The 27,979-nt window shown below is 45.5% G+C and overlaps 1 protein-coding gene across 4 annotated transcripts; it reads left to right on the top strand.

Moving 5' to 3' along the window:
* The first annotated feature begins 8 nt into the window (after positions 1-8).
* Positions 9-27,964, top strand: LOC122395506 (phosphoinositide 3-kinase adapter protein 1). Of its 4 annotated transcripts, none has more exons than XM_043393117.1 (21): positions 9-139; positions 224-432; positions 497-661; positions 742-982; positions 5,518-5,567; positions 7,047-7,488; positions 7,561-7,755; positions 7,962-8,236; positions 21,480-21,639; positions 21,767-22,154; positions 22,235-22,531; positions 22,591-22,726; positions 22,953-23,143; positions 23,442-23,514; positions 23,657-23,965; positions 24,080-24,499; positions 24,579-24,698; positions 24,780-24,874; positions 24,954-25,173; positions 25,248-25,808; positions 26,564-27,964. In XM_043393117.1, the coding sequence occupies exons 4-21, from the start codon at positions 939-941 to the stop codon at positions 26,578-26,580; spliced, it is 3,993 nt and encodes a 1,330-aa protein (XP_043249052.1). In that variant the 5' UTR covers positions 9-139; positions 224-432; positions 497-661; positions 742-938; the 3' UTR covers positions 26,581-27,964. The 4 variants fall into 4 exon arrangements, with proteins under 4 accessions (XP_043249052.1, XP_043249055.1, XP_043249056.1 ...); XM_043393120.1 differs by adding an exon at positions 22,813-22,824 and having other exon boundaries at positions 33-432; XM_043393121.1 differs by lacking the exon at positions 742-982 and having other exon boundaries at positions 33-432.
* Positions 27,965-27,979: the final 15 nt, after the last annotated feature.

The raw sequence follows: 27,979 nt of genomic DNA on the forward strand, positions 1-27,979 counted from the left end.
CGTGAAGTGTTGTGCCGTGCCAGCGGTCGGTCCTCCTTCGAGCGCAACCCCGTACAACACGCGGTGGCTTTCGACCGCGAAACCGCTCGGAAATCCTCGCCTCGTCGTTGCTCCGTTTCCCGCGCGACTTTACGCCACGGTACCGAACGCAGTTCAAACCAGAACGCGAGCCAAACTCCATCCGTACAAAAGTGTTTCGACCGATTTAATCGACCTTACAAAGTTTTAGTGCAACGACGCGCTGCATATGTTGCGAAGGACGAGGACAAAAGAAGCTAGTTGATATACGCGAACGGAGGTTCCAAGACTCTTGAACGGTCCAAGAAAACAGAATCAGCCCTCGAAGATTATGGACGACTCGAGAAGATCCTCGAAAGCATATCTCACGACTTCCTGTTTACGCTCGACGGGGATGGAATAGGAACCTCGAACGTAAGTTATTAGAACTTACTTGGAGAACATATCCTTGAACTCATTTTCGTTTACGTTTTGTTAGAGAAAAGAAGTTTGGTTCGGAATAAGAATGATAACCTGTCCTTTGAGAAGCTGGAATCGGAACGTTCGAAGAAACTGACAGGAACATCGTTCAATGTTGATCCAACGCGTACCTCCGAAGTGTACTTAGACGTGCTCCCTCGAGAACGAAGGGAGGAAATAAAAAGTAAGTTATCGAAACATGCGTAGGGCTTCGTTACGGGCGAATAATGCCACCTTTCATACGTTCTTCTCTTACGTTCGAAGAAATAAAACCATCCGCGATTCAAAGTGTTATTTCCGAGGAAACGCTTTGACTCAATCGCGAACTTTGTCCGGCTGATTAATAGCCATTTCGGGCCGGCGAGTGTGCATCGAGGAGAAGAAAAAGGCAACCGAGAATCCAACCGAGAAACATCGTTGAAACAAAGAAGCGGATTCGACGATGTTGAAAGAAAAAATGGATGCAAGTTGGACCTGCTGCTGGTAAAAAAAATAAAAATAGAAGGTAAGACGAATATGGTGTTATGGTAGAGTGAATTTGTTTCGATATTTATCGATCACTTTCGTAATTAGAATCAAAATTCCTCGGCTCTGACAGTGCCTTAAGACGAATTTATTTTCGTCGATGCTAGGAATGTACGGGAACGTAAAGCATTCTCTCGAACTAGAGAAGAATACTGTTCGAAGAATATCGAGCACGTGGACGGATCAGCTGATCGAATGACTATCAATTTTCCGAAAGCTGCATACCTTGGTGTCGTACAAGTTCTTTGCATTTCCGAGTAATCGCAACTTGGAATATTATTTATTTATGGATGGTCCCTGTTAGTCTATATTGGTGGAACGTAAAATGAGAATTACGCTCCACGCTCGAATATTGTTTTTTATTCGCGAGTTTTCCTCGGCGTATTTTGGTAGCGATTTCTGAAACGGGCGTTCGCCGCGCGCGATCCGGCAACGAATACTTTTAAGGCGTCCACGTCGAGAAATCTGTACGAATATTCCATTAGGAATTAGGCAGGCAGCTCACCGTGTATATTAATAGATCGAACCTGACAGCCGAACTTAACCAGACGCTGGTACGTTACGCGCGAAATCGTTCCCCGCGCTTTCCTTCGGACTTTCAAACTTCGACCTCGATGCGAGTTCTATTTGCGTAAGTTTGTACATTTATTTTCATTCCCCGCAATTTCTTTTTTTACACTCCAAGCTATAATAGCACGCTAGGTGACGTAAACGAGGAAACTCCGAGGATACAGGGAAAAATCTTGTGAATTATTTCTCGTAGACCAACTAGCAATTTAGAATGAAAACCAGTCTTTTGCACGATTGAGATTCGTTTTGTTCGAAATCTTGGAACACGTAAGCGTATCGGGATCCTTTTTAAGCAAGCGTCAGAATCGGCGAAAGCGACCACGGTACGAAAAGAGAAACTAAAGCGCAGAGTAGAATTTTTGGCTAGGCGACGGTTACGAGAAATACGTTCGACAGACCTTGATGCGAAGAGAGACGCAAGGAAGGTGTATTCGAGTCTGATTGAACGTGCATGTGCACTCCGTTGGTCCGCGACGTCGGTGCCATAAGCGTCCATCTGTTGCGTAAGCGGCAAACAATGCGCGTAAAATTACGCGTCGCGCGCGAATCGAAAGGTACCGATGCCGCTTATAATTAACAGAACGCTTCGTTACGTCGTTAATCTCTCGATCGTTAAACTCTCCTGGCGCTATTTTCACCTTGGAAGCGCGTAGAATGAAAAGATTTAGATTTACAAGTCATAATTAATTATTAAATAATAAATTAGTTACACGTTTGTAGCGTAGATTTTCGAGCGCTATGCGGTGTGACTCGTTACGTTAGGTCTTCCCGAGCGGTTGGCAATGTGTTACGAAAGGGGAAAAACACGGTAAGACGCATAAGTACGCTTCGTTGATTTGCAAATCGGCTTGATTTACCTGTCCCGTGTTAATTAACGATCCACGGGGCGCGCCGCGTTTAAAAGGGGAGTCTCGTGTGAGTGATGGAAAATTGAACCATTTTTCTTCATTTTTTTTTTAAGGAAATGTTACATCTTATGATTCATTTTTGAAGTTTACTTAGCTATCCTTTGGGAGTATAAGATAATTTTTTAATAACTTTTAATGTTGTTATTACGTCCACAGTAAACATGTGTTTAAACACTGGCGTAGGTGATTGCAGCTCTCAAGATTGTGTAAATCAAAAAATATTTTTATAGTACCAAAATAATTAATTTATGTTGCAAATTGACAAAATGGTGAAAGCTTGAAGTAAAAATTGCAAAATTTCGTTTCTTTTGCAACTTTTTAATAAAAAAGATAAACTCATTGTAACAATTTGATTTTGATACGGTCGAGAACTGTTAATATGTGGAACAATCGAACGTATAGCTTTTGAGATTTTACCTACGCCATTTAAGAAAGTAACGTTTCGAGAGAAAGCAAGATCATACTCATCAATCTCCATATAGAACATATGGATATAGATGACAGAAACGCTCAAATTTCAACTTTTAATAACAGCAGATGTCTCTTGACCCTGTCGTAAACCTTTCGACACAGTAATGTCAGTAATGTCCGCAAGGACTATACAAAAAATGTTTTACAGACCACAATACTTGACATTTATCTCTCAAAATTTAACAGTACATTCTTAAATATATATACTTTTAAAAAATGAAATAAAAAAGGAATTGATTTTTTCGTGGTCTCAGATCAGACTCCCCCCTTAAACGGACCCGCGCGATCGCAAAAAAAGCGAATGCGTGCACGGTACTTTACGGGGGCACGTGCACCGCCGGATGCACTCCCTTTTTCATCCTGCACAAAAGCAGGTGCATCGCGTATGAGTTAAATGCAGTTCTCGTTGACCCACCAGCGATCGACGAACTTCTTTCTTACCTTGAGGCAGAAATAGCCACGGCTGAACCGTTTTCGACCGCTTTACGCGCGTGTCCATTTCACCGCGTCACTGTTCCCGATTTCTCGACACTTTTCTATTTCTCGAGAAACCGACGACCGTACGGGAGCCGTGGGTCGTTCGATTCCTCTCGATGGTAACTATAAAATCGCATCGAATAAATATAATAATCGTCGACCTTGAAAGAAGTGGCTCGAAACCACACGAACGACCTTGAAAAGGCTCGTTAATCAAAGTGTTTGCCTCCTCCGCGCAACAGTTCCATCCACAAACGTCTCGTTCTATCGTCGAGATTATTCAAACAATATAATAGCTGCACTCTGCGGATCAAGCTAGTTAACGAAGAAACAACCACCTAACCGCGCGTCGGACACGGGAACGAGTATCGAAACAACAAAATTATACGCGTAAAAAGAAACGCGTTGGACAATATGACGTAAAAGGAACGATATCGAAAACATGTTTTTAAGGGATTGTTTCTAGAGCGTAATGCTTGCTCGCGATACCTCTTTGAATAGACCCCGCGGATAAAAGAAGCAACGATAAACAGAAACGACGAGGAAGATGCAGAACGTGGTCGCAACATTGCAACGAACGCGAGAAGCTCGCGCATCGCTACGCCGTGATTCGTCTCATCAGCTGATCCATTTGGACAAGGGAGTAAATCAGAGTGCTCGAGCTTTCATGGGAACGATAACCCGAGTCTCTCCTTCTCCCTCTCTTCCTACCACTCCTGGCACGCCACTCTCCGTCTTCGTCGGAAGCCACACGAAAATAGTAGCAACTTCTGGTTGCTGCAACAACCAGAACCCGCAGCCGGAATTCGAACGAGTTTCGACGAAACGAATTTCCGTGGAGTCTCTGGACCAGCCATTAACCGCGAAGCGAAAAAAATTCTGCGCTTAGTCGGGGAACAATACGTTACAGCACTCGGGAGAAGAGCGATCCAGGACGTAGAAAAAGCAGAACCGGAACAACCGAAATTGTATCCTTCCGCGCAAGTGCAGTTGCGCGTGCATTTAATACTGCCTAGCACGAAGCTACCGTAGCATATCTGGGAATAATTATACTTAGCAACGTTACGTTGGGAAGCGTTGCTCCGAGCGGGAGGAAGTGCCGTAAGAAAATTGCGGAAATTAGTACAGCGTTGTCCGTGGAAGGCAGACTCGAAGAAGATGGTTCTGTTCATTAAAATAAATTTTTACTATAGAAGAGAGTCTACTGTTTACAATTTGGGTCTTCAGCCTCGAGGACAATGTGAATTTATTATCGTCGATTCTAAAAGCTCGCCTTAGCGTTAATGTTGGTATTGTTATTCGAAGAGAATATCGAGGGTCAATTGTTGAGAGACCATTCTCGGATCAGCCTGTACTTGGTAGCGCTATCGTTTCGCGAATACCGTCCGGTACGTGCAACGTGAAAATTGATAGAACGGCCCCGTAAATAGCCAGGAATATTACGGAGGAAAATTACGAAACACGAGGTAGGAAGCCAGGTCGCACGGACGACGGCGTAGTGGCAAGATCGCACGCCAATATCGCGCAGATAAAACATGAATGAGACGATCCCATCCCCCTTTTTCACCCCGTCCCACCACCATAAACCTGTCACGATAGTCGCGCGACACGCGTCTCCATGCACTCGTGCTAAATATAATATTCGAGCGTATTTTCAGCGATGAATGAAACTAACGATGAAAGCGTCACGGGCCGGCGAATCGAAACGATGCTACGCGCTGGTTCGATCACGATGAAAATTCGCTTCCCGACCAATTTTATTTCGCACGATCAATTTTTTTTACCTCTTCCGTCCCCACTGTTGGCGTCGAGACTCGGACGCCAGAATTCCGCTCGAATTTTCGGTTCGATTGAGAACTGATTGACGCGACCGTTGATTGATTGGAATGCCGCGTGAAAATTGACGAATGCTCCGGACTTTTTTCCGACAATTAACTCTTTCGGTCCGAAGAACGGATATATACATTCGAAAACTGCGCGAAGGTTTATTTCATACGTACGATTATATCGGTTTGTTCGATACCGTGGATATTTTAAAATTAAAAAATTACTGTTTAAGATTGTTTGACGATCGTTTCTGTTGTTGCAGAGGCCCGGAATACCAGCGGTTTCTCGTGCAAGGGGTCAGCATGGCAGTCGGTAAGCTTTTACCCGTTGTTGGACCAATCCGTAGCCACGTATCTCGTAGACGCTTTCGCACCCGAGTCACGCATAATCACGCATAATCACGCGACCACGTATCGCGGGCCTGGCTACCGCGTATTCCGCCCTGACGATGCGTTTCTCGTTTTTCATTTCGTAGGAGTCAGTAGCGTAAGCTGGCGATAAATTTCATCGATCTGTTCGATTGTCCTCTCGAAATCGACCTCTCGATGCATGCTAAAAATACGTTTCTGTCGACTGTTATGAATTTTAAATATTATACCTTTTTTCTTTCTTGTGAACGTCGCGCATTTTAGACGGCGTCCTTCGTTCCACCACGGCTTATTAAATTTCTTTTTCTCTTTGTTGGACACATTGTTTTTAAATAAATTAAGCTGATCTTTACGTAAAAGAAAACGACTGGCGAAAGTTTTTAAAGCGTTCGACGAATGCAGGGAAAACAGGAGGAATCTGTCGAAAGATCTCGATCGATGAGGCTTGAATTCGTAGTCGACGAACGTACCTACTTGGGAACCGTTCCCGTTTCGATTCTCACACTCCTCTCACGTAACTCTCGTCGACCAGGCAAATTTCACAGATTTTCAGCGACCCGCTACGTCCCATTCAAATACGTACACGATATTTTTTTATCCGTATTAAAAAATGGGAAGTAAAATTTCGTAAATCCGTGATCGGTTTCTCCCCAGGATACCCGAGCAGGATCAATATTGTGACAGCTGAGAGTGGTAGAAACGGGTCGAAAGGTCGGTGGTTCGTAAAACTATTTTCACAAGCGGGAAGCTGGCGGCAAAACTCGTCCGCAGGAAGCTCGGCTCGTAAGTTTCGGCCTAGCTCCTACGTTCGTCTTCGCGAAGTCGATTCATCTTCGAAGAGTAATAACGCGTGGATCGTGAACGACGGTGGCGAACTTCCGGTGCCGTGTACGTCTGCTTCGTTCCTCGCTTCTGGTTTATGGGGTGGGGGACAATACAACGTCCGGTCCATCCCCCCACTTTCAAGTACCATTCGATTCGTTCATGGCGTCCTATAGACATCGCGTATCTCTGACCGAGCAGTCTCAGGTGGACCTCGTATTCGTCTAGTCGCGAACGTTTCTCTATTTTGCGCGATGTTCGTTCGTTTTATCCAGTGACGATCACCGTTCTCGACGAAAAAATCAATCTTTACGATCGACTGCGAGTGCGTGTCGGGTCTCCCGCGATAAAAGTCAGTGTTTGACCACCGTACACGTTCAAACGAAGATGCATCGCGTCGTGTTTATAAACCGCCTTTAGTTTCCTGCGCTGTTTACCCCCGAACAGAGACTTCAAACGGTCTTCCCCGAAGACTTTGTACAGATAGTGCAGCGGTAGGCCGATGAGTTCGCGCAGGAATCAAAACGTTTAGAGACGAAAACGTCTTCGGTCCCCGAATCGAGGAAAGTGACTCTATGACCGTGAGTCCGTATGTTCACAGACAACCCCTCTTACTTCTCGTTGTCGAGCGGTGCAGCGTCGTCGTCGACCGCGACGACGCCGACGTCGACAACGAGCGTGGCCTTCTCGCCGCCCTCTAAAGGGCCCACAGGCCTCACGGCCCTGTTCCGACGCAGGCCCTGTAAAATGGGCACCACCTCGTCCGCGAGCGTCCTCTCCGCCTCCACGACCAGCACCCTGATGCACCAGGAGAGCAATCGAAGCAGCGCATCCGGCGCCTCGACGCCCTCGACGCCTACGGAGGAACGCGCCCCGATGTTGGCGAGGAACGCCATCAACGGTGGATCCAACCAAAGACGAAGCTTCAGGAACCTCTTCAGGTCCGTCAGCGCGAACGCCGAGAACGAGAGAACGCAACAGTTCCTCAAGGGAGATCCACGACCCTCCGACGTCGCGCCCCCCTCGCCCTATCTGCCCCACAGGTTCGTAATCGTTTCAAATTTCGAGATAATTCAAGAATCGTAAAGTAACAGGAAATTTGTTGTCATCGACAGGTCTCACTCTCACTCGGAGAATGACAGGAGACGGCCAGGACGAAGCAGAGCGGTTCTGAAATCTGCCAGCGAGCTCCTCTCCAACGATATGGTGTATTGCGGGCTGTCCAGGGACAGCCACCGTCACGACGATGACGACGATGATGACGATGACCCGGATTCGAGCGAGGTTTTCATCGGTGTCGATGACGCTAGGTCAGTGATCGAAACGAATCAAACTGAATTCTCGCTCGGTCGTGTTACGACACCGTTTTCAACGCGCTATTACTTTCAATGAAAGGGTATAAATTAATCGTAAATACTCCTGTATGCATCGAGGAAAATTGTAACCCGTGTGCTTCTATTATTCGATAGGTCATTGTTTAAAAATTCGAATAATTAACACCACCGACGTTTTCCAGGTACTACAACCTCTCGGCCACTCTGCCAGCGGCTGGTTCAGCGGCAGCAGGTCGAAGAAGACACTCGATCGGCACGTTTCTGGGCAAAGATCGAGGCTCCGCTAAAGACAATCTTGCCAGGAGACAACCCCAAAGTTCAGCCACCCTGGTAGAGCCCGACACCATAGCACCACCCGCGCCTGTAGACACCGTGGATGGTGTCCACGTCGAAGATAGGAAAGAAAGATCCTGTAGCAGGTCCAGGCGTAGACGGCATCGGAGTTCCTCCAGCAGGGGTGAGTCGACGAACCTCGTTTGCTTAATTATTGGGGTGAGAATTTTCGAGAACGTGCTCGAGTACGAGTAGCAAGATCGATACAGAACTCGATAAACAGTGCCAATTACATCACAGCGCCGAACAATTATAACCAAAGAATATTTTAGGGAATGACCGAACGATCGGGCACGTTGGCGAAGCGTGAGCAGTGTCGCTTGGAACCGAGGAAAGATTAGGCATTTACAATTTCGTTTATTTAGTGTTTAAGGTAACATCGGGGTTATTAGCAACCACGCTGTATATACGCAATAATCAACGAACGTTTGGTAGTAAATCATGGCAAATAAACGTTCTTACAGAAATTTCGTGCACGGTGGTTGTACCTATTTTGATTGCGAAAGCACTGCGTCGCGGGGCACGCAATGAAACTTAATTGGCCGATTAAGAGTGCTCGGAATCGACTCGATTGAGATGCCAGAATGAAAGACTGAATGTCGCCTGTGATTCTCACGACCGTCGCTGCCAATGGACCCAATTTCCACCGAATCCGCGCCCATTCTTTCCTCCTTGTCGATCAATCGCGATAATTATCGCCGCCACTCGAACGCCAGGGTCACCGTCGCGTTCCCACGAGCCCGATTTCGCTTTACACGCCCGCATGACCGTCCGAATCACGTACAAAAGCCTCGTTACGAATTCCTGCCGCTGACTCGATGTCGATCGGATCGACGAAACTCGCGTGATCCGCGGCCAGCTTCGGCCACCCTCTTTTTTTTTCGAACGCGTCAAAATTCGGGACTGTGGATCGTCTTACGTTAACATCGAACGGTCGTCGACTCGAAAAGATTCGTCGATTCTCGTCGGTGGTGAAAAAAAAAAAGAGGACCGCGAGATTCTCAGCGAGCCAGGCTCTCCTTGAAATTCGAATTAGGAATCGCGACCCTAAAGGATATCCGGTGATCTTTGATCGGCTCGCAGATAATCCCCGGGGCCCTGGATGGACGTGTGTCGACGACACAGACGACACAGAACGTCCCCGGAAGCCCTGTACTCTTAGTATTCCGTCGAACGAGCAACGCTTTCCGACCTGTAGCCGATCGTGTCATCCGAAACGCAGTAGACGGATTGTAAAATTTACGGCGTTACGTGATTCGTCGATGGCGCGCACCGATGTTCGTTAATTCCGACCCTGGAACTTATGTCGTCCACGTGGCTGTGTTACTTTGTCGTCGATTAATTAACAACGGTACCTTCCCTGGGAGCACGAGTCGAACCACACGAATGGAACGTTCTCTGCGTAGCTAACCACGATTACTAATTATTTAGAATCAATTTGAACGAACTGAACATTTATTCTCGAGAATAAATAAGATTTAGCTTTGGTTTTTTGTAAGCGGAGAACTAGCTTCGAGTTGGGACTCGAGACATTTCTGCGGCGACCTCGCGACCCTTCTCTCCTTCTGCTTTCAATTAAAGCCGGAAATGAACCGTGAATATCCCCGCGTTCGGACTTCGAGAATCGTCGATTCCCCGAGCGGCGTTTCTAGTCACAGAACTCGAGAAGTCGGGAAAAAAGTTGGGTATCAAGCTCGAGTGGACGTGGATAAAAGCTACAGTTTCTTCTTTTTCCATCTACCATTGTATCTCGCCTAATTTAACTCTAGCTTCACAAAAAGTATCAAAAGACGCCCTTTTAAAATTATTTTCTGAGTTTAATACTGTTCCATACTATCGGTACTATATCTGACGCTGGGCCAAGTGTTTCGTTTAAATGGCTGGAATTTGTTAGCGGCAAGGAGCGAAGAATTTACGACGGGACGCTTCCGTTTAACGCCAGCGGTGACGAGATTGTCGTTCTGCGATCGTACCGGAAGTTTTCGTTCATTTGTTGACACTGTCACGTCGTCCGATCCATACGAGCCGTCGAAAGGATACACTCCACTTTACTATATTTTTCTCGGCTGACTATGAGGGCACGTAGCGGCAGGATAAACTGTATACAAGTCCGTCGAAAGAACCGGTGCATCCGGCTATGTAGAACCGCGCCATGTTGCATCCGGACGAGACAGTGCCGTGACACGTTGTCTTCGGTGTCGTTAAAACAAACTGTGTTGACACGCGTCGCTCATTCGTTTTACAGCCTTAACCCATTGATCCCGCAGTGGGCCACATTTGAAATTTACCGGCGCAAACGAATCGAAAATATTACGTAATAGATAATGAAAATTGCTCGTAGACTCACACTGAAAATCGTCCACTAACCCACTTATTCGCCTATGTAAAATCCATCGAACGTATACAAAATTCTTTATTTATTATTACAAAATTATACAACGATCTGAAACAGTTCTGTTCGAAAGCTTTTGAACCTCCGGTTTGTAAACAGAGATCGGCATTCTCTGGTAGGTGCAAAGTTGCGGGATAATAATTAATGATTCTGTTTCGCGTGAGGATGGTCGTCCGATGGCATGTTAAGCAGACGATAGATCAGGTCGTATAGATCTGTTCGGAAGATGCCGGTCAATAACCGTGAAATTAAGCATTCCGCCGGCACAGTCCGCTTTCCATCCGCGTATATATTTACCGGTTATACTTCCTGGTGCTGGTCGAGCACGATTTCCGGTCCCACCCTTGCTGGGCCATCGTTTCCGCAACGCGACGACTCGATTTCCTTCCCTTTCGATTGCCCAGTTCGCTTTCAACTCAACATCCTCTGTTTCTGCTCCGTATTCTGTGAAGACCCACACGAACGAAACGTAACTTTTCATTAGTATCAAAGAAAATAAATCGAAATAAGAGTCTTGAATTTTAACGAGACTATACATATAGAGAAGGACTGCGACAAGAAAGTTTCGACCTCATGTACGATTTCAGGGGTTTGGTCTGCCAATCAATCTGTTAACCTTTTAACCATTTCCTGGTATTCGAAACAGTCTTCGAGATTTCCAAGTGGCTTCTAAGCGCAAAACAAAAGCTCCGCGTTAAAAGAAATTGGCTAGTTCTTCGTGGCAGTAGGTGAGCCGGCTAGACTGCTAATTAATTTAAATTGATCGTCGTTTAATCGTCGTTAATGACGACCACCGGCTGCACCGGACACGTTGAAATTAAATGTTCTCTCTTAGGGACGGATGCCGTCTTCCGCTTTTTATGCTAAGATCGACAGGGGGAAAAAAAGAAGAACTTTTCCTTCTGCGGATAATTATTCTTAATTAGCCACCGACGGACCTCCGACTTTATTAATCGCGCCAGCTCAGACACATCGACGACGATCCAGAATTTTAATCGAAAATTATTACGCTCTCCTTCGATCCCGTCTATCGTAGAATTATTTCGATCGTGTCCGATTTGTTTTCCTACTAGAAAATATTTATCGATACACCAGGAGCTACGCAAACATCCGGATAACGCGTTAACGGCCCGTAAATTCTCTTATCGAGTGATTCTTGCCAGATCTGAGTTTAACGTGCGATTAAAATAAACATTCGTAAACATTTCCAACGTTTTAGTATCTTCGAAATAGTACTTTCTCGAAATTCATACGTCTTAAGGTATTATTTTAAATGGAATTCTTTCCACGAAAGGTGGCCCGCTCTTTCCGATCGTGATTGCAATTATTTTCAGCGGCCAATTGCTCGTATCGAATTATGAAATCCTCGTTATTCTCTTACGGAAGACACGGCCCTTCGAAACGAAGGTTAATTGCGCGAGAAGGGGGGAGTAATTGTTTGAAAATGGTTTCGAGACCCAATTTTTATTTGTGCCCTGGACAGGGATTCGAGATTGTAGTTGGAACGGTCATCAAGTACCTAAACGAACCCTGATTGGTCAATACGCGATGTCCGGCAACTGCGATTTATTCGGTGAACCGGAAGTTCACTGTTGTTCCTCTGTCGATATCTCTCGTACGAATATCGCGTAAATAATTTACCTCAGATTTGATTCAACAATCTACACCCATCTTAATCCGACTCGCGAATTACTTTTCCAAAATATATTCGAAAAAGGAAAAATTAATGAAACTGTTCAAATATTGCAACTCGTTACAAATGGCACTGTTATGCAACGAAGCTACGCAGGAAATTGAACGTCTGCTTAGATCAAACACCTGTGATTACCAAATGCAGGTTCGAATCTGTTTCTATCCCCGTTAGAAATTGTAGATCTCGGTTATCGGGTGAACCCTGGCAATTATCTGAAAATGTTGCGTTTCGTGATAAATTTACGAGAAGAAAGTAACTCGACGAACATCGGTCCCCTGTTTTGCGAAGCGATTTAACAGCAATTGCTATTAGTAAATACCGCGTGAAATGTCGGTGCAGCAAGCGTCGCTCGTGGACGGAGTCGTGCCTATTTCTGTTTTTACAGCCGCCCCTTTATTATTTTTATCTGGCGGCCGGCTGCTTATTTTCGTGTTCGTATGCATTTTCTACGGTGCGTCGACATTCTCCGGGTCTTCTCTATTTTTACGTCATCCGTGAAAAAGTGTCCCCGAATGGGTCGTGAATTTCGCGCGATGCCACCCTCGGCGTCTTCGGATTTCGCGTCGTGGAAACGCTTTCGATGATTCCGTTCCTCGAAGAAAGAGCTTGATAAGTTTCCGTGGTTCGACCAGAAGGAATATTTGACCGAGCGATACGGTAAATCCATACGGTCGTAGATATTTGCTCTTTCAGGGTCCTCCACGATAGGAAAAACCTATTTATTTTCTTCCATGTATCTTTTCGTTCGAACTCTAGGGTCTTCGAAAATGGCGAAAAGAATATCGCGAAATTTTGGTTTTTGCTAACAAAGTATAATAGCTACTTGTAAAAATGATGGAAGAAGGAACATAAGCCGTGAGAATTAGCATGTTTAACGAACCTAGTCTGTCCGGAGGCTAATCGAACGATCCTAGTCTTTCCTTTGTTTCCGTAAAGGGCCGACCGCCCACGGACACGATGACTCTGGAAGTTTTAAGCTCGTTAAGAAGAAGGGTACAGAAGTTTCAGGGCAACCAATCCCACGCACCTTCGTCCGCAAGTCTCGTAAATTGTGTTCGTGTTTTCCAGCCTCCCCTGGGAAACTTTTCTCAAATCTTACAGCGCTAACGCGCACCGACTCGAAGGCGAAAAGTTTTTATTCGATGGAAACGTCTCCATCAGTTCCTGGCATATAAAATAGAAGTCTTTCGAACTTTTGAAATTAGTAAATATATTTTTTATTCGATTTCCTTTGGAAGTAAATGAGAACCGTCCAGCACGAAAAGTCTCTAATGCAAAAGACGTTGAGACAATCGATTTTATTGATCCCTCGTCGAAACAGATGTCGCCTGGCCCGACGAGATAATTACCGATTGATTATCGTCGATTAAGCCGATCAACGCGAAGTGTATTAATTATTCCTGTCGCTGGATGTCGGTCAACGGATGTCGGAATTGAATTTTATGCGTCTGTGTTGCGATCTTTTATTTCCAACGCACGTGTTATGCATTGTAAATTGCGGATCGCAAAAAGAGAACCCCTTACGAAGCAGAGCATTTGTACAATGATGTTGCTCGGCTGCCTATTTTCAGGCGGAGTTTAATCGTGGAACGCGTAACTCGATACCCTTGCGGTCGAAACCGTCCATTAAAAGAGCCACTTTCCTCCGACGATGTAAAAATTTCTTCCGCGTTTCTGCGCTAAATCAATCCTTCCCTTCTAACTTCTCGTTTCGTGGAGCGATTTACTTGCGTCGCGAAAACAATTATAATAAATATCTACACGCGCTTACGCGGTATCGTTAATGCAAATTGCTTCTTTCAAAATCGAATTTATACACGAAGAAACGCGTTATTTCGTTTCACGTAATCGCGCGCCAGCATCAAAGTGTCACGGATAGAAGCCCTCGTGAAAGATTGGCCCCTTTATTATCGCGTTAGAAATTTATGGGTGCCACAAGATAAATTATCTAAACGTCCCGTGCGAGATAGTTGTAACAAATAAGGGCCGCGGTAATTTTTAGTTCAATTCGACCGCGCAATCAGAGGCGACGAGATAATCCTAATTTACATCAGCTGTCTCTTTCCTCATCGATCATGTGACTTTTTTTTTCCTGAAACGCCGCTACCGTGAATTTATTACCCGGGGAAAATACATTTTCTCTAACGGCAAATTTGTTACTCGTTTCTCGAATATTTTAAAACTATTCTCATAGGCGTTTCAGAAGTGTCGCCTATTCTTGACCGATAACGCTTTATGTACAAAACGAAAGCATCGTTGCTCGCTAGGAACCCATAAGAAGATTGTAAGTTTCGCCCATCGGGAAGGGTCGATAGCATGGATAAGATTATTTTCAAGAGAATACGCGTTTGAAACTTGCTTCGAACGCCTTTAATTGTTCCTGCTGCATAAACAAAACTTCAGCAAAATAATTGCATTCTAGACGACAGTCGTGTCTCGTATGGACTGTTTGTTGCACTGTCGGTCTCGTCGATTTGCGCGGGGCGACGAACGATTTCGCGGCTCGAGTCTCGGGCGATTTTCTCATGATCGTAGATTGCAGGAAAACGAAATGAGAACGGGATCGTTGGACGTCTGCGCGATTACCGCGATTACACTGTCGGCGTTTCTAACGAGGGTAGACGACCACGACCACGCGGTGTTTATGAATCCATTCGAGGGACTGAAAGCGATAAAACGTCGCGAGTTTCCTCGATTTCTTGGAAATCTCTCGACGGAACGTCCCGGCCGAGGAATAATGGTAGATAAATTTTCACGTTACAGGCGATACGTGTCATCTTTGACACCGTCTTGTTGCAACTTTACGCGGAACCGACGATCAACGAGGCATTAACGGCGAGCAATTTATCTGTTATTCTACTTAAACGATGCGGTTGCACTAACGCGAAATGCTCTCTTTCTATAAACATTTCAAAGATACTGTCTCCGTTGCGTGGGACAACCTGTACGGCAATATGCAAATTGCCAATAATCTTGTACGAGGCTCGTAAATAAAACGGAAAGCCGAGGGAAATAAATTTCGCGAAAATTGCGATTGACCAAAGCGCGCGGCGCGTACTTTGAAGGAGATACTTTAATCGAGAATCGCGTCTCGTTACCTGGTTGCAATTAAACGAAAGTGTCGGGACAATTACGGTGCACAAAGCCGGGGACGGTGAATGGCGGTCGGCGTCGGGAGAGTGGCAATTAGTCATATTTAGCATCGTCGGGAGATATAAATCGCGAATTCGTGGAACAGGCAGACGAAGGTCTGGCTCTCATCCTCGCGAGGGTCCGCCGCGCAGACAGGAGTGCAGTTTTGCAACATGCAACACGCAACCGCGACACGCGTCACGTTTACACGCGATCGTTTATAAGCGCCGATGCGCCGCAATGGAAATTATCGCGTTTGCCAGACAGTTTTCCAGCGTCCCGTCGCGTCGATGCTTTCGCTATTTCCTCGATTAAAATGTTCCATCACCCACGCTGTTTGTTAAAAATGCTTACGAAATCTCCGAACGAGAGACGATACTCCTCTTCCATCGTACCGACTCTCTCTCTAATTGGAGAAGCCCAATTTCTGTATTAGAGGGCACGCCAGGGTCAACCCAAAGACCATAAACGAATTACTATCGCGTTGCGTTCCGACTGTCAAATAAAATAGTCGTCTCTCCCAGCCCGTGAAACGCGTTTAGGTCCGGTCAAAGGGCGCTTATCTAAGTTCAAGGTAACAACAGAAGGCTTGTCCTAATTACTTCTCGCGTCGCGACCTCCGAGGTCAGAATAAAGTTTTCCTTCGTTCGAATAGTACAGTCCATCGAAGGCTCGTGGACTTCGATGTAATTATTTCTTCGTCCTTTGTTATTCCGCGCGCACACTACGAACGATCTATCCGCTTATTTTCTATGGAGGGAAACGCTTTCGAGCGGAAGCAATATAATGCAATTGGCGCCCATTAAAAACTGGCTAGAATCTTTATTTCCCCCCTCTCCCCCCATTGAACCCTTCTTTTACGTTCGTTTTACGCGTTTCTTTGTATATCTGTACGTTGCCGCCTTCAAAACATTGGACAAATTCTTTTGAACCGCGTCGTTAAAGGATCCTTTCTCTCTTCTGTTTCTAACGTTATTTTCAAAATTTTGATTCGAAAGTTGGATTCGTCGCCTGTCGCCAGTGACCACCGTGTCAGTGAGGGTGTTAACGACCTTGAGGTACAAACATTTATAACGATAGTTAACAACACCTGGTAGCTGCAAATGGAGAGACGATCGTACGTCAGGCGTCTACGAGGCTTGCATACGAAAATCCGTATTACCACGCGAATCGTGTCGTTCGTATGCGAAAAAAACATAGTACGTACGTCAACGGCCTCGGAACTGTTAGTAAACGGATCCCAAAGCGGCGGCGGAAATAGGAGCGCGTAAAAGGAAGCCGCCTAAAACCGGCTCGCTGGAATTTCGATTTCTTCGTGAATGGGGCCCCTGTTCGAGGGTTTTCGCCGAGAAAATCTCGTCGCGGGGTCTTCGCGATCGACAATTCCCCGTAAAGTGGTCTGCACTTCGACTGGAGACTCTTTGTGACTCACGTTCGGTGTCAAGTGCCCCGAACAGCACTCGATTCCAGAAAAACATAGAAAAATTACTGTCCGATCGTAATTAGAAATCGTTTCTTCGTCCGAACGAACCGCGATGACTAACAAATTCGTCACTAGCGAAAGCGTTTCCTGTGTCCAACATGAAAGTAACTTTTGTTTCGGGAAAAAGTTCTCCTGCTTTTTCCTTCCTTCGTCGATACTAAAATCTGGAAATATATTCCTGAAGGATGTTTGTGCAGCGATTACGGTCGCTACTTCTACTCGACGGAATTGCTGTTTGTTTAAGATAGAAAACTAAACTTAAAATACTCGCTGTAAAAAGCGAGTCTCGATGGCGCGGAATTTTTGCCGTGAACTTTTAAATTAACTCAATTAACGTTTAATTAAGCCACCCCGTTGATGCAACAAAAGTCGCGATGACTATCGACACGCGTTTTAGAAAAGACGGTTCAAATACCCGCTCGGCGATTTTCAACGAGTTTATGAATTAACCGTATCGGGCATCGCTCGTTATTTTTAACTAATTGGACGTCGATGAGAATCTTTCGAGAATCGTTGCCCCTGAAATTCTAAAGTTATCGAGCATCTAATACGGCGAAGAAGCCGTGTATAAAATGTCCATGATAATAACGATAAAGCGGGGCAAAAAAAAATCAGCCAAAGAACTAAATGCTACGTTCACGGTTTCTCGTTTCTTTCGGCCCATTCTACGGAACGGTTCATCTTTCATGTATGAAGCAGCGAGTTATACTCTTAGACAAAAAGATAACGCTCGTGCTATCTTCAATTTCTTGCATTATAATCGAGATAATGATTTTTAAGCGTATGTAAATTTTACCTTGCTATTCGAAGCAGATGATCGAACTGATTTCACGCGGTTTCGAATGCAATGCGTTTCGCATAATTGGAAACCATACGCGCAAAGGTCCCTTATGTTTTCGTGTCGCGTGCGACGATTCTCACGCCGCGTCTGCCGCGAACACGTGGATTCCCAAAATATTTGAACGCCGCATCTGCGCAGATCACCGCGTACGCGACGGCGCATGCGCGTGATGCACCGAGTTCCCCGAACGCATCTTCCGAAACAACCCTCGAGATGTTCAGTGACGAGGCGCGCCGCGCTCCAGCCGGACGTTGTTTTTAACATTTTTTTACCGTTGCACCGACTCTTCTCCTCCTCGTTAAAAGATCCTTTCCTACTTCGGTATCTCGTCATCGCGAACCTTCACCGCGTCGTTCAACATTCACGACCGCTTTGAAGAGTAAATTTTGCCCTAAGTGCAGGATAGTTTTCGCGAAATGTTCGTGCTGAGATCCAACGATCGCGGAGATTGGTAATTTCAGTGACGAATACTCACAAAAATGAAGATTAAGGAGGAGAACCACTATGCGAAACGAAGCCTCGAATATTTCGGTAATATTCCCTTTTTATTTAATATCTATATAGAGTTTAATAATAGTAAGTTCGTGTATAGTAATAATTATTGCATGTATGTATTTAAAGTTTACAATTATTAAACCTATTAATCCAAATCAGTAAAAAATTAATTAATCGCCGCTCGATCGAGCGAAATTCCAATCGGACTAAATCGGAGAGCGCATTGTTTACAAATGTGCTCCAGTGTTCCATATATCGTTTTAAGGACGGATTAAAATATATCTGAGATCGGTGCGCAACAATGGGAGGATTAAAAATTTTAATGAATAGGTGACGTATCGCGGCAGCGTCGTTGAAAAATGTATAGATAAACGTATCGATCGGATTAGTATTGAGAACGATTATTCGAACACCGAAATTTAAATAAAAGAACAACTGTACACGGGGGGGATGAAACAGCGAGGATTATTTATAAAGCGTCCTTCGAGAATTCCACGACAGAGACATTTTCGTGCATTCGAAAGCGCGTTGTCGTCCTGATGCACTCGATGTGCAGGATATGCAGTATGCTAATCGTATGCGGGGTCTGTTGCACCGCGCCGAATACAAATGGGGCCCAGCTACCACCATCTTTGCACCATCCTAGCCTCTTCTTCCCTTTCGAATCGCTTGCCACTAATCTTCCCGGTTTATCATATTTTTCTCACATATTTTCTAGTTAACAGCGTTCAGACATACATTTTCCAGTCACAGTCACACTGGACACATTTCTTATTGCTATTGGACCGAAATTTTAGGGTACAAGAAATTGTTTCTTGTGCAACATCTTTTCTGTAATATAATTCCAAAAATAAATATAAATGTTTAATGGGTAAAAACGCAAAATTACTACATAGCGTTGTATTTTCACCACTGTGGCCAGTTGCAAAAAAATATCACGACACCTCTCGTCGCGACGACGCGACGCGTCCTCGGCATTCACGAGCGAACGAATCCAAATGAAACGGAGTCCAGGACGGGTCGGCAATTAAAATTCGAGTCTCGTCCAACTTAATTATGGGCATCGTCCGATTTCTGAGTCTGTGCGTGAAAACAATGACGCGAGCGTCGGTGGTGGGGCGTTTCGAATTCGACGATGGGCATTCCGCGTTCAGTTATATCGAATCGGCGATCGATCCGATCGAGCCCCGGTCAGTCGACGACGATCGATCGAAGGTGTCGTTTAACCCGACCGGTGGACTTACCTTTTTGGCGACGATGAAAGGAAACGCGGATCGTTCTTAGGGTACGGCCGTGCGGATTTTCAAAGTGCTAACGCGCGTATAAATTTCGACGGAAAAAACGATGCGCGAAATGGTCGAAAAGTTTGTCCCCCAGAAAAATATGGCTAACACGTGCGAAACGCCTCGTTCGCGACGACGGAACCGGCCAACCTTTTTGGATTTGTCCAACATCACCCGTGAGTGTCTCGTTTTATTCGTTATTTATGTACATTTCTTTCTACTTGCTTTTCCCTCGTGCCCCTGCGTCCCGTAATACGAACCGAGCCTATACTCGTGGTATTTTATTAACCCGGCTTCTTTCAAACGGACGCGAACAACTTCTTTTTGCACCATGGAACGAACATCTTTACGATGTTTTTAAATGTTGTTAAACGTTGACAAGTTCATACGTACGCGTAACGATTAAATTAAAATTCCGCGAAGGCACTGAGGAATCGTACAGGGAAAATCGTGAAATTATTTTGTGAAAAATGAATCGCCGTTGCGTTTCCTGTCAACGGGACGAGAATCGTGTTACGAAGAGTACGGATAACGGGTCGCGGCTTGAGTCGTTCGCGACTATTAATTCGGTATAAGACCGGATGCGCCGAAAACGGAAGCCACACGCGTCACGTAGCAAACGCAGGAGCCGTCGCCATGGCGACTACGGAACCCAAGTACGGAAAGGAAGATTTTCTGATCGTCGATCGTCCGTTTAGATAGAAATTTACAGGAGCTTAACTAAAACTCCAATCTGTTCAGATTTTTTTCGAACAAAACTTATTTTCCTTCCGTTGGTAGTACGAAGTTTGGTTTCCAGTGATCGATGAAGAACGGTGTAAAAACTTTAAACGTTTCGGTCCCTGTGCGTTTCGGATGGAAACCACGTGTTACGAACCCGGAAACGAACCCTTCTCGCCGACTATAGTCTTCCTCTATTCTTAACAGCGCGTTTATTTATCCGCGGTTTTCACGGAAAACAGTGGACGTACAGAATCAAGGGAGAAAATGAAAGTTTACCCCGTTCCCGGTTATTTTTGGACCCGCGTACCCCGGGGAGATCATGAACCTTTTAACTCTCCTATAATTCTACTAGAAATTCAACCTCTACACGCTGTGCATCTAACGTTATTTATCACATTAACGTCACACCTATTTATTCGCCTACATTGAGACGAAAACGTTACTAAGAAATATTTTTTTGTAATATACTTTATCGAACTACTAAGAAAGGCACAATTTCGAGGAGTTTCTTAAACGGTGGCTGATAATGGAGAGTTTATTGTAATGAGGGGGGAGGGGGGAAGTGTGACTCTTTCCGGTTATTTTGGGCTGCGGAGATCGTGAACCTCGGTGTTTCCAGTCGGCTGCTGGTAGATATCGATATCGCCGGCACAAAAGCTCCGTTGTGCGAGAAAGACCGCGGTTATGGAAAACGAACGACCCCATTAGTTATACCATTGTACGCTCGATAAACTTGCGAGCGGTCCTGGCTGCATTCAGACGCTTATCTAAGCGTCTTGGTTTGGTGCATTCACGGCTTCGCGTAGCATTCAAGGTTATCGAAAATCTCATACTTTTTCGACGCGAGAACAAATTTTCTCCTCCGCGGACCATTCTTGCAATCCGCGGTGCGTTAATTAACGAGCAATTGATTCGATTTAACAAGGGCAGCAATATTATCCTGGCATTGGCTTCCAACGAGTCCTCTTCGACGTTTGGCTTTCCGTGTTCCCTCGCGTGTATTCAGACATCTCCGTGATACCGTTTTCTCGAATAACGAGGAACAAACGCATTAGGGGGCCATTATTTTATTAACCTCGCCGGGAAAGGGCGTTCTCGTGTGTCTCGTGTCGCATTAAATGAAATTGAACGCTGCTGTTCTCGCGTGCGAGGTACGAGGGAGGTGGCAAACTAAAGCAAGGTGTGTCTCCGCGGTAATACGTTAATAGCTCGCGGAAATAAACCGCGTCGTTGATTAAACCTTCGTCGACTAAACAAAAATTAGATCGATATTAGAGGGTCGTTTGTTATCGAACCTTTGGCTGATTGGAAATGGAATTTTTCAGGGTCCCGTTCGGCAACGGGGCTGTCCAAGGTCGAGTCGCACCCCGAAGACGATGTGCTCTTCGTGTCCAGCAAGGACAGCGAAATTTCGAGTTTGTGGGTCAACTATCTCACTGCGTGTTTCGAACAGATTAGCAGGCAGCAGGGCCGGCCGCCATTCAAGTAATTACATCTTTATTAACGCGTCGACGACCAGCTTCGTGGACAGAACGCTCAGTGTGTTCTAACACAATAGAACGTCGTCGATTATCTACCATCCCATTCCCTAAACTGCAGGTTCGCGTTTCAGAGTTCGTCATATCACGATCGAAGAAACGATCCCGTCGGGCACGGAGGACCGGATCAGATCGGCCCGTTTGCAGGTCGTGGTCGTTTGTCCCGTTCTCTTGGAGCGCGTTCAGAGTCGCCCGGAACACGCGATGAATCTCTCCAGGCACCTGGTAGCCGAGAAGGTATTGGCTATGATGCTGGGCGTCCACGACAGCCACATCAACGATGCCCACAAGTCGATTCTGATGTCGTACAATCAGTGGAGGAAGTTCTTCGTGAAAGACCAGGACGAGACGTTCGTCGGCGAGTTGTTGGGCGCAGCGGTCGGCATCCTCGGGACAACGCCACCCCCCGCTTTAAGGAGCGACAAGACCTCGTTTTCGGTGCACCCGAAGAAAGTTAAGCTGGTATGCTGGATTAGAAAACGACTCGAACGTCTAGACGTCACGATATCGCGGGGAAAATTACCTAAACATAATCGTTTCAGGGCCACAACAGAATAATCGCCTTGCTGAACGATCCCTTGCATCCCGAGGACAATGTCTCGGTGATCGTGGATCGCTGCGGAGAGGCGATCGACATCGCCCACGTGAAAAGAAGAAATCCCTACGCCCTGCAGTTCTCTATTCCCGAGAGGTGCCTGGAAGTGTCGATGCTGGTCGGCGTCAGAATATCCAGGAACGGTTGTCCCCTCGGTGTCAGGCAGGTCAAATGCGAAAGCAGACTCCGGGAATTGGATCAGATTCTCAGGGCTCACGACAATCCTCTCGAGTACATGTGCCAGGTAAGGATCGATAAAGACATCCAACCGGATAAGATGCAATCGATGAAATCTGTTTACAGACCTTTGGATTCAATCCTGGCGATCGCGAACAGTTGGACAACTGGATGGTACACGCGTTTCAACGAAACGTCCCGCCGCACTTCAATCTCCTCTCCACGCCCAGCGGGGTTGTATCGGCGCAAAAAGTTCACTCGAGTGAGTAAAATAGGAAAACAGATAGACTTCGCTTCCTAAACCGTTTCTGTTTAAATAATTGTTCGCTGCATTTGCTGCGTCGTTAGGAAGGCTCGTCGGTAAGAATTTATTTTGATATAATTGTAAACCACCTTCAGCCTTTGAATAATGAAATGTCTCGTGGAGTAGAGTAACGAAACTGATGCAATAGAAGAAGTGAAGTTGATCGAGGCTTTGGTTGATTCAGGTCCCGAGGAGAATCCGACGTTGCTGCACTTCGCTGCTCGTTTCGGCCTGGAGAGATTAGCGTGGCAGTTGCTCGAGTGCCCAGGCGGCGACATAGCGTGTGACCTGAGGAACGTGGCGGAACTGACCCCGGCAGATCTCGCGGAACAAGCAGGGCACGCGAGACTGGCGCATCAGCTTCGTGGCTACATGGTACAAAAACATCACCTTTAAAGCAACGTCACAGTTAGTCCAGCGGAATCGGTACTTCCGCGATATTACTCTTTTTCTATATTTATAACAAACCACTTGGAGGATCGAATAATTTTCCGCTTGCAATAATAAAATTTCACACGCTCCTATGCCCTTGACATTCATATTCGTATCAAACAATTAGTTTACGAAGGTTTTGCAATGATCGTTCGGAGGATTTTCAGCGAACTAACTGATATTTTGCTTTTGCGTTGCATGTTTCGGGCGTCCCCTTGAATCCTCATCCGCGGGTTCGCAGCAAATGAACGAGTTCACAAACATGTACAGCTACCTGAAAGTTATAAGCGAGACAACGGCAGATCATGCGACAAGTGAGCATAAATATATATATTCGTGATGCACGCAATGTTTTATCGTTATACGATTTTACGATTCGATGTATTCTACAGTCGGTTCAAGCATTATACGTTAGTGCCTGACGAGATAATACGACGAGATTCGAACGATTTTTAGACGCGGACTCATCATCGACAAACACGACGAGCGACACCAATAACGATAAGGAAGATTATTGTCGTCCACGACCTTTGAGCGAAGCTTATTCGGTGCCACCAGCCGCAAGACCAATAACGTCTTTAATCTTGCCAGGCCAATTACCAGTAACCCCTAGTCCGACCACCAGTAACCCCATTGAAGCAAATTACTCCATCGTACCAGCACCGACTCCTGTCGTTGTCACTCCATCAACTCCTACGACTACGACAACCGCCCCGAACGGCCTTGAGCTGCCTCTTCAAGGTTACATGAAAATGCATCCAGCCGGTAGGTGATCTGCTATCAGAAATATACACTCGACCCACGAACAAATTTCAACGATAGCGAGTACATAAAATTGACGAGTGTATAATTCGAGTGTCCGAAATTTGAACGTTCAAGGGCCAAAAACACCCACGTCAAACGTAACGAGTCAGCAGCCATCCAGAACGGCGACACCCACGCAGAATCGTCATGAGCACCCGATTTCTGCTCGAGAGGAGAACAGTCAATCGTCGTGCGCGTATGGCAGAGCAACGTCCAATTCCAGCACGAAGTCGAGGGAGCCTTCGGGCCCCCAGGACGAGCTTCTAGAGATCATAAACGACTTCAAGAACAACGTGTTCACGATTACCGAGGTCGAGAGGCTCGTGGAGAACTGGAGGAACCGCAACGATGTCCAGCAGAGCTTCAAGGACAAGCAGAGACAGCTCACGGCGATGAGGGAGGAATACGAAAGGATACAGAGAAGGATCAAAGATGAAATGAAGGCGCCTACTCCTTTCGACAGGATCCGAAAATTCTTCTCGAAAGGGAAGAAAGGTGAATATCTCTTATAAACTGCTCCACGCCATCTTCGATCAATAGGTTCGCTTATGAAATTGATTTTTTGTTCGTATAGATACCAAGGACTCCGCGAACGGAAGCGACGATTCATCCACGGCTAGCAAACCAGAAAACGTTAACGGTGGATTGGCGGATCGTCGACCAGTCAGTAGCCTGAGTCTTCGAAGCGTTTCGAGTAAGAACCTCGATAGTTCAGTTTTACATATAAACAATCGTAGGTGAGCATTGTTCAAAGTCTATATTTTCGTTTTCTTAGGTTCGTCTTCGTCCGGTAGAATGAGTACTGCAAGTGGATGCAGCGGGACCAGTCTAGGCGACAGTGGAACCCACTCCGACACCGAAGACAGAAGAGTACGCATCGAACTGTCTTTAGATTCCGTTACATTAATATTACGACCGCGTGAAACCATGAAATTCGAAATCGTTTCAGCTTCAAAACGCAAGGGAGGACAAGCCAGGCGTAATGTCCTACGAAGTACCACCTGCTCCGAAACCATTCACGGGTAGGTATTCGCCGGCGCTCAGGTATTCCCCATCGCCTCGTTCCTCGACCGGAAATGATCTCGATCTAAGACCGTCGCAGCCACCCTCGAGGGCCGAGGACACCGAGTATTACATCGCCTTTCCACCCTCGGGGTTGCCCGTTCACTGTAAATGCATTTTATAATATTTGCTATCCGAAAATAACAGTTATAGAACGAAGTAATGTTACGATCCGTTACAGCTTTCAAAACGGAAGGCTCGCTGAAAGAACCAAAGACACCGAGCTCACCGTGCGACCATCCCAAGTACCTGGACATGATTCAGAACTCGGCCCCCGCGATCGCTGACACCCCGGAACCGGACGTGCCCAGGCATCCGGGGAACAGTTACGCCAACATCGACCCGACCGCGTTCAATTCAACGCCCGTGCCGCCTCCTGGAATGTGCATTCCCACGAATTACGTGAACGTGACGCCCGCCTCCGTAACCACGTTCCGGGAACACGTTCACGGTCACCCGGCCGACTCTGCACCGGCTTCGGAATCCTCGAAAAACTCGGCCAAAGTCGAGACGCCTGCTCGATCGGAGGAAACGCAGGACCTCGCCGACGGTCAGGGTCAAATCGTCAATAACATCGCGAGCAAGGGCAGCGAGGAGTACGTGGAAACGGACCTGGTGAACTGCCGCGACGTGGACGTGACTGACAGCAGCAAAATGCCGGACTACATGAACGTCGACGTCTCTCAGGATTTCAAGATCGCCGCCGCTAAGAAAACGCCTGCGCCTCCCGTGCCCCCGCGACGTGAGTAAACTTTTTTTATACATATTTAGAAAGACTCAGAAAATATAGTACTCTCGTAGCACGGTGTAACGTAATTCCGAAATCGTTGCATCATTCTGAGACGCGGATACTCCAGCGTTGTTCGAGGAACGCAATTATATTATATTAAGCGGTTCTTTCGATGCTCTGGAACCGAGGCCATTAAAATCCCCTCGAGATCCCGTTGACGATTACAAAAAGATCGTTCTCCTCTTGTGATTCGTGGTGAACGCTTTCAGCGTACTCGGAAAATCGTTGAAAGAAGCAAGTCCTTAAGTAGCTGGGTCCGAGCCGGGTGATTCAAAAGATTCTTTCAAAGTCCACGTCGCAAATTGACATTCCTCTCGTGCTAATCACTCTCAGTTCCCTTTTACTCGGGGAATTCACGAAGGTTGGTTACTTAATCGGGCTTTCATCGGTATTGCTTCTCGAAACCTTCTTGAAGCGGCTTTAAACGGCAAGTTTCTTTAACTTTAGCAATCTCTTCGATCCAACCTCTCGCTTCGACGGGGGTTGTTTTCCGACTCCTTGATATTCTTATAGAATCCATTCAAATTGCATCAAACAGAAAAACGGAAGTACGGAAACTAAAACTAAAAATGAGAGAAAATATACGTCCTTCTTTTACACGTTAAAAGTTTTATTTTTTTATTTAATTATTGCGGTACATAATGATACTCGTTGTTATGGAATAAACGCAGTAATTTTATATTATTTTGTTAATTATTTTGTTGCAGCGTCCACGAAGAAGTAGACAATAATTCCTCCTCGTTTTGTCCACGACATAAACGACGGGTCGATCGCAAACGCGCCTTCGACGATTGTTCTTTTTTCGTTGGCGAAAATATTCGAACGTAAATTAAAATGATCGAACGACGTCAGTGTTCTTCGTAAACGTTAGTATTAGTAGCGTATTTAAATGTAAATTGTTCGTATTAAAGCGACAGTTAATAGAGGAAGGCCATACAATTAATTCTGCGCACGGCTCAATTTCTTTATACTTGTGCCTCCCGTGTACATTAGTTTTTGTTTCCTTTTATCTGTTCGAGAAACTCAAGGAGATGCGACTTAATCTATACGTTTTCTTCTTTTGTTATGTTAATATGCAACCGCGCGTTAGGTAGGATTCTACGATAATTTTACTCGTTATTATTCTAAAATTGCCTCGAATGCGTTAGTAATAATATTCGTGGCACATCAGTTAAACAAATAAATATTTGCGACGATTGAGGCGTAGATGAAAATTAGGAGACCCTACGTGCTTTATCGTTTTCATGGATTATTCTAGCTTAAATAAATCTAAAGATGTTTCGAGTGGTTTGATGGAGGCTTCTGCGAATTCCTTTTGTCGCAAAAATATTTGCATCCGTTTTACAATTCATGGATTCGACGATCCTTAAACAACTTCGAGTCTCTTGAACATAATCGTTTAACATTTCCTCTTACTTTGAGTATATGCGTATTTATTCAAAGTACCGCGAACTACGAAGTTCGAAAGAAAATAGATTTAAAGTTTAAAAGTCTCTACGCTCGTTTCGAGAAACTGTAGAAGAATAATTAAGAGATGCGAATTTCATTTGCATCCGAACGTTCGATCGATATCTATTTTAGAAAATGGCGTTAAATGTAAGTATGAAATATAGGAAAGCACAGGTTAAGATGCATTCGAGGCTCCTTAATTACACCGTTAAGTTGTATATTAATTAATTAATTCGGATCTCGATCCAACAGCGAATACAATGCTAGCGAGCGCCAAATCAAAGTTTCATCGTTTTGGCGGAATGCCAAAATGGAATTTGTAAATATGCGTTTCTCTATCCTACTCTTTATCTTAATCGCTAATAACTATTGTAATCTATTATCAACATCGTCGTGTCTTAAAATTAAGCGGAACCAATGCGACAAGTTTGACGCGCGTGGTAATAATTATCGTTAGAAGAATAGCGTTAAATCATCGCGCAATTAATTGCACGCGTTGCTGTCGTTAGAATAAATGATACTCTGTACAGGCGTCGAATTCTCGGCAACAGTTGTCGCACAGAATGTGCTGCAAGTACCAAGAATGCATTTATCGTTTTATAATCGTAATTGTAACGCGTTATGCTACACGTAATTTTTTCTACCGGGTCTGCGGGATCCATTTTTTATATTTA

The sequence above is a fragment of the Colletes gigas genome, unplaced genomic scaffold (genome assembly GCF_013123115.1).
Source record: "Colletes gigas isolate AHSC1104 unplaced genomic scaffold, ASM1312311v1 Colletes_gigas_Sc00006, whole genome shotgun sequence".
NCBI lineage: Eukaryota > Metazoa > Arthropoda > Insecta > Hymenoptera > Colletidae > Colletes > Colletes gigas.

Coding starts and splice junctions, on each gene's coding strand:
- LOC122395506 (XM_043393120.1), top strand. CDS start 939: ATGCAAGTTGGACCTGCTGCTGGTAAAAAAAATAAAAATAGAAG. Junction 983..5,517: donor AAAAAAAATAAAAATAGAAG/GTAAGACGAATA, acceptor CTGTTGTTGCAG/AGGCCCGGAATACCAGCGGT. Junction 5,568..7,046: donor AGGGGTCAGCATGGCAGTCG/GTAAGCTTTTAC, acceptor GTATGTTCACAG/ACAACCCCTCTTACTTCTCG.